This window comes from Phalaenopsis equestris, unplaced genomic scaffold (genome assembly GCF_001263595.1).
Source record: "Phalaenopsis equestris unplaced genomic scaffold, ASM126359v1 Scaffold000601, whole genome shotgun sequence".
NCBI classification, from domain to species: Eukaryota; Viridiplantae; Streptophyta; class Magnoliopsida; order Asparagales; family Orchidaceae; genus Phalaenopsis; species Phalaenopsis equestris.
This window is the reverse complement of record NW_018165041.1, coordinates 115468-123005: the sequence shown is the minus strand read 5'-3', so window position 1 is coordinate 123005 and position 7538 is coordinate 115468. Positions and strand designations below refer to the sequence as shown.

Below are 7538 nucleotides of genomic sequence, written 5' to 3'. Positions count from 1 at the left end.
CCCCCCCCACTTAAGGACCAGCGAGTCCTCCGAGCCCCGTGTCAATTATGATTTCAAAACTTAAAAAAGAGGAAAATTATTAAACTCAAATGACATAAGTAAATTTTATGAAATAAAAATTTGAAGTTTGTCATATTCTCCCAACCTTTATCACTATAATAACAAATAAATTTATTGTTAAAATTTAAAAATTCAAGATCAATAAAGCACAACGTTATTTTAACCAAACACTATTTTCTTTCATCAACTAATAAGACATTATTCACTAATGTCTTGAGACCCACATTGGGGCGACTCAAAGAAAAATAGTTTTCGAGGTTATCAAGGCTCTTCTATTCCATAATTAAGTTTCCAAATCATATCAAAAAAAGACATGTTCAAACCTCAACATTTTTTATTAATAGTACACCTTATAAAGTGATTGATTTAAAAAGTCTCTGGAACTACCTCTCTGAACTTTTTCCTAAGAGCAATTCCTTCACAAAAATTTCTACAAAAAGTATTTTATTGTTTCTTATGTGATGAATTAGATTAAAAAACAGTTAATTGTGTCTTCTTAAGATATTCACATAAATGTTGTTATCAACAAAATCTTTGAGCCAATTAAAGGAAAAAAGGTTGTAGAATGTAAGTGTGTTTTTACATTAAAATATGAAGTTGATGGTAGCCTCGAAAGACATAAAACCAGTTAGTTAAAAAGGATATGCCCAATCCTGTAGAATATACCATGAAACATATGATCAAGTTGCAAAAATAAATATGATTCATATCATTATTTTCTTAGCAACTATCTTTAAATGATCTATACAGCAATATCATGAAGATCTTCTAACATGGTGATATGAAAAAAAAAATTATGGCGACTAGGATTCCCAAAAACCATTTCAAAAAACTGTGCATACAAACTAAAAAAAATAATATACAGGTTAAAGCAATCTCTAAGAGACGGTTCAGAAAATGCATATAATCAATGAGTGAAATAGAATATAGCTAATAAAAAGAAGACCATATAATCTTTATGAAACATTCAGCTGAAGGAAAAATGGCAATTTTTATTAAATATGTTGATGATATAATTGTTACAAAAAATAATATAGAAAAAATCACTCAAACAAAAACACTCACTGCAGAATTCACGATCAAAGAAGTCATCAAACTTCAATACATTTTCATCACAAAAGTGGCTCAATTAAAATAAATTCATCTCACAACACAAATACACCATCGATATGTGAATAAAAGTGGCTCATGAAACATAAAATAGATTCACCTCAAAACACAAATACATCATGGATACATTAAGAGAAACAATATGAAAAATAATAGACCATGTGAAACTCCATTAGAATCAAGACAAAAATTAGATATTGATAAAGAAAGAATTAAGATCGACAAAAGATATCAATAATTACAAGAAAAACTAATCTATCTATCCCACACTTGTGCAGATAGTGTATTTATGTTAAGCAACATAAGTCTTCTCGTATAAGCTAAAGGAATCGTACCTTCAAGCTGTTTAAAAGGTCCTCTAACATTTAGGCCCCGTTTGGGAAAAGCATTAAACTCTAAAAATAAGCTATAATGATTCCAATTATTCAGGATCATTGGTAGATAAAAGATCATTCGCAAGTATTTGCAAATTTCATGGAGGAAATCATGAAACATAGTCAAGTAAAAAATAACATGGGATCTCAAGCTCAAGTGCAATATCAGAGTTCATAGCAATTGCTCAAGAGTATCAATGAACTTCTATTGTTAAAAATAAAAAAATTGTATTATAAAATATGACCTATAAGGATATATTGGTGATAAAAGGTCTAGAATTAACATTGCCAAAAATTCAGAATAGTATGACCAAACCAAACATGTTGATGTAGACAGAAATTTGATAAAAGAAAATATAGAATAGATTAATTTGAATTCCTTGTATTCCAACAAACAATTAACTCATTAATATATTCACCAGAAGTCTTTGCAAATCTACAAACAAAAATATTGAGCAAACAAGAAATGTTTGATATGGCTACAAATGAGCAAATGCACTCCACAAGTTGCTCACCGACATAGAGCTCACTCATAATCATTTGATTAGTTACACAAGCAAACTTGAACATTTTTATAAACACTTAATTGATAAATAAACACACTTGAATGGTTGAGAGTTCGATTTGTTTATGATTATGAATAATATTAGTTAAAGCTTACAAACAAGCACAATAAAAGCCTCAGTTAATGCTTAATACAATGCTTATTTAAGACTCGAGTACAAATTATTTAATATGTGATTATGTGAGTTTTTTTTATTTAATTAGACCTTTTTTTCAATCAGGAACATAAGTTACTTGTTTATGCTCATGAAAATACTTGTTTAATTAGTAGTTCATACCATTAAAGTCTCATTTTTAAACTCAATAAACTTCTTATTCACAGACTCGATAAAGCTTATTTGATCAACTAACAAACTACCCAATAATAATCTTGTTCTTAATATGCTCGATAAGGTTCATTTGCCAATTAATAATTCAAACTCAAACTAAGCTCAAAATTAAATAATTTAAGACAAACTAAACTTGAACATTATTACAACTACTCAAAATAAGTTTGAGCTCTAGCTAAAAATGGATTTTGGTGAACGAGCTCTACCAAGCTCGTGGTTAGCTTGAATCAGATCATTTGAAACCCTAGTGGTAGAACTCTACAAACTGATTAGACCAGGAGTGTTGGAAAATCGATAATGATCAACAACCCAAAAATAGAAGGGTGACCATGCAATAAAGTGGACAAATGCAACAAGGGAATTAAAATTTCAAAAAGAATTTATGGGAGACTGCACGCTAGAGAAGAAAGGTATGCAATCATGATTGGTGGTCTAGCAAACTATGATTGAGGATGGCAAAATTGAAAAGCAAATAAGACAGACACAAATCTGTGGTAGCAAGTGAAAACTTAAAACACAAGGCATACTGATTCCAAAAACTTAGGAAACCTAAAGATGTATAAGATGCTTTGTGTATAATCTGCCTAGGCACTGTGTAGCTGTTTATGCTTAATGTATGACAAGTCATGGAAACTGACCAACAAAATTAAGGACTGCACAAGAACTGCCGGAACATCTTTGACGCTTATTTATCAAGATAACCAAGTTAGGGGAACCTAATAACATTGAACGCCATACTTACTGCATTATCTATGGCTTTATGAAGATTCAAGACAAAGTGATGCCACTTTTAACTAGGAAAAACTCAGCCTGTAGTTTAATATTGAGCCGCAACATTAGAATTGGTCAATAAGTTATGCAGCATAATTATCATGTAGTCAACAGAGATGCCAAGCGTACTTATGTATAATCCCGGAGGAGTTAATATGATATCCACCAAAAATCATAAGATAGACATTTTAATGGAAGAAGGATTAGAGAACAAACATAGACATATCAACATACAATAGGTAGATAATTAATGCCAGATTATAGGACAACATTACAGTTTGCAGAACAAACATAACTTCTTTCAAAGCTTAAAAGATATAGAAGAGATAATAACTTCAAACAGAAGTGCAATGACACGTGCATAGATATATATGAGCATATTAGTATAGCTTTAACTTAAGACTTTTCGTTAAAAAAAAACAGTACCGCTTGAGTTCATGTTTATACAAGGTTTCCAACCATCACCTCTGCTAGCATGTTTCCATACACTTACCAGCTACAAAAAGAAAAAAAAATAATGAAAATAGAAAAACTAATTAGTCACTGAATTTCTGGCATATGAAACATAAAGCAGAAAGAAAAATAAGAAAATGCATTTCTTTGAAAGAAAGTGACAATATTAGCATCAAGCTAAGAACAAACACATAGAAACGATGCAGAGTTCTTTGGCATAACATCCGACGGAATAAAATTAAGATATGAAATGTAAAGAGACCATGCAAAAGAAAAATCAAGGCTCTCAAAAAAACTGTACAAAAAAGAAGCAAGTTTCTCAAAAAGCAACCCAAGTCATGATTCTTTGATAGATAAAGTGGAAACAATGCAGAGAAGTATCAAAGCATAGTTGGAGATTTTTAGGTTACGAGGATTTGGACGTAGCTTACACCATGCCCAAAAGAAGGACAATTCTTTCGTGCACCAGTATCAGCACAAGTCATCTTTCCAGTTTTAGGAAACCAAAAGAAAGTACCCGCTATATTATAAAAATACGAGACCTTGGAGGATGCAGAACAAATACATAAGAGCAAGGCAGTTTATTTCTAGATAGAACAAACCCAGAGCAGTTTCAAGCTTCGATGGAACTGAGATCAACAGAAACATTTGATTACAGTCTGTGTTTGTTTAATGGGTTCTTTCTTTCTTCTCTGGAGCGTTTTTTCTCCCTTGCATTTTTTTATCTTTGATTAATATGGAGATGGAACTCAATATATGATATCTTAATGGAAAACTTAATCTATAATCCAAACAAAGGTGAAATTTCTCAGCTGAATCTCAAATATTTTGAAGTATGAATTTCACGCCACTTGGCTTTTCTTCTTTCACGACATGTAATTAGCCAAATTCATACTGATTGCATTGACCTTGTCAAATTAATTGGGACGGACATTGTTAAACCTTCTTTGCCAATAGTGTTAATTTCTGCAGAGGATGCTAAAAATTTTTTTTGAATAACTCTTGGCTATGTTAACTTTTGCCTGTTTTTTTCCTTTCTATTATTTTTGCATTAACTCTATAACAATATCACACAACCTTAACAATGCATCATCTAAACTCTTATATATGAGCACAAACCTCCATGTATTTTCTAAAATCTGAAAGGGTTTACTCCTAATAATGATCTAATAAAATGATATTGTATTGCATTTCCTAGTTTTGTGGATACACGTTAACTCCCTTAAAATCTTAAGTTGGCGCCTACACTCGTAATGTAAAGAAAAAAAGAGTGTGAAGAAGAAATAATTCAAATTTTATGGGAGAAATCACATTAACTTTGATATTGAAGAAGTCAAAAAATCAAAAAATTGCAAGTCATTTGAACATTAAAAGTGAAAGTAACTAGCATAAACTTACTTCTAAATATCACCAAAATGGACTTGATTGTTCAAAAAAGTACATCCTCAGATGTCCTCATTGTAAACAAGAAGAATACTATAATTTGAATAGTAGACTCAGGAGCATCAAATCATAACAGGAGAAAAAAATTCTTACACATTTAGAGCCCATATTATAATATTAGAAATTACAGCACTATCAAAATTGGTCAAAGTAGTTTTTGTCATTCTCAAAAGATTTGCATGTATTGCAGCTTACTATGAATCAACAAACTTACTCAAAATAAAAAATTTCTTGCTAATTTCTCATCTAATCTTTGTCGCTTTCAAAACATACTTATGGAGGATGATTGATAGTGCATAGATATATTGAGAACTTTACCTTCAAAAAAACTGATTTTTCAAGCAAGATGCAAGATCAAACGAGTTATTTATCGATCAAAACTAACACTTCAAATATCAAACAAGATTTAAAAAATTATAGTGATCTCTGAGTTTGGCACAATCACCAAGAACACTTGAGCTTTATTTGTCTTGAAAAATTAAATCCTCTATTCACCAACAAAAATTCACAGAACTTTCAGTGTAAGATTTTACATATAGTCAAGCACACTTGCAGTTGCTATATCACTCAAATCTATAAGCCTTACCAACATTTTGTTTTAGTTAGTCCACAATGATATAAGAGGACAATCTAGAGTAAATAATATCTCCAAGTCCAGATGATTTATTTCTTAATCGAAAATTAGGCCCATCTCACTTGGTTTTTAATAAAAAAAGAAATATAAAGGATTAATTTTTATTGATACATATTAACGGTTTAAGAAATCTTGGGTACACTATTAAATTTGAGGGGAAGAAATTATTCCACCTTATTTGTCCATTATTGTGTTTTTATTTTTCCTTTTCATAATGATGATTTGAATTTCCCTCTTAGTCAAAAAGTATATGTTTGTTTTTCTCTTAATGAGAAGATTTGAGGGTTTTTCCTCCAAAAAAAATCTCCATGATATCAGCGATAGGAAACAAACCACAGCTCTCCGCCGGAGCCTCTACCAGCAATCGTCAGTCACTATAGGCCCTCCATCTATCCCGTCCTTGTAGCTGAATCCTTACAGGCATCTTCCTGTTGTTGTCTCCCTGCAGACCCTCCTTAATCTCGTCGGCTAGAGAGATAGGTCAAACGTTAATTTCTCTTCCATCGGTGCAGCGATCATCGTAGGTTCTCCAACTCATTCGATTCATTTCATCAATGTTGTGACCGACTCCTTCACGAGTCATCAGTTAAATCGACTCTAGCCTTCTCTCATCAAGTAGTGTTGAGCAATGTCGTGATCGGCTCCTTTGCGAGTTGTCTGTTTGATCGGCTCCTTTGCGAGTCGTCTGTTAGATCGGCTCCAAGCTTCTCTCGTCGAGAAGTGATGTGATCTTTTGTTAGATTGGCCCTTTGTGAGTTTGGTTATCTCAATTTCGTCAGTGTTTGAACGTAAAATCCCGTCGAGCTATAGTTTGATAAATCTAAGAATCGAGTCTCTCTAGTAAAAATCCCAGATCCAAGGAAATTTTGTGTCGGAGACGGACAGTTTCTCTTCAGTGGAAATCTTGCGTTGATAATATGCAGTTTCTCTCTCCAGTGGAAATCCTGATGATAACCAAATTCGGCATGAAAACTAATTCTTTCTCACCGAAAGTTATGTCTATACTGAATTTAGAATGTTTGGTTCTGCAATATCTGAACTTTATTCTTACATCACCAATAACAAACTACATGACAACAATTTCCTCTAATGGTCTCTATCTATGTTTATGTACACTATAATAAAGGAAAAGATGATCATCTCACCGAAGACAATCATGCATCAAAAATTACTGATCCTAAACATAGGACAATGGAGATTGAAGATTACATGGTTATGTCATGACTTGTTAACTCTATAATCACGAAAATTGATGAAACTCTCTTGTACAAAAATGGCAAAAGAAATATGGGATTTCGTAAGGAAAATCAATTCAAGTGCTGACAATAACTTTGAGCTATTTGCATTGAAACTGGATTACATCATCTGTGACAGGATTAGTTGAACATTACTCAATACTTCAACACCCACTCAAAATATTGACTCCAACTAGATATATATTAAAATTACACATGGAGGTACTCGCAGGACTCTGCTATTTACAAAACCATTGTTGAATAGAAGAGAAATATCAAGTATCTTCTAGGACAAAATAAGGAACTAGATGAAGTAAAAGAAAAATTCAAATTAGGTTTTGAAGTATGATATGGACTTCATCTAGTTCCTTATCCCAAACTTCTTCTCTCAATTTGTGAAGTCTTTATTTAAGTACGAAGAGAAGGAATGGGACAAAACTCGTGATGGTAGGGAATTCCATTACATCAAATACTGACAACTCAATTTTATACACTCACAAATCATCTCAGGACAAAAAATCAAAGAGAAACATAACGTGATATGAACATTACAAAAAATTTGGTC

At 31.9% G+C, this 7538-nt stretch overlaps 1 protein-coding gene across 2 annotated transcripts in view; it reads right to left on the bottom strand.

The window, feature by feature from the left end:
• The window catches only part of LOC110029785 (uncharacterized protein At1g04910), a 78613-nt gene that overhangs the window by 58509 nt on the left and 12566 nt on the right, over nt 1-7538 (bottom strand). Inside the window, exon 3 of one of the 2 annotated variants that reach the window (XM_020732214.1) lies at nt 3635-3704. In XM_020732214.1, coding sequence (XP_020587873.1) covers nt 3635-3647 — 13 coding nt within the window. In that variant the 5' untranslated portion in view covers nt 3648-3704. Of the gene's footprint in view, nt 1-3634; nt 3705-7538 lie in introns of those variants that run through there. The other variant, XM_020732215.1, reaches the window with a different exon arrangement.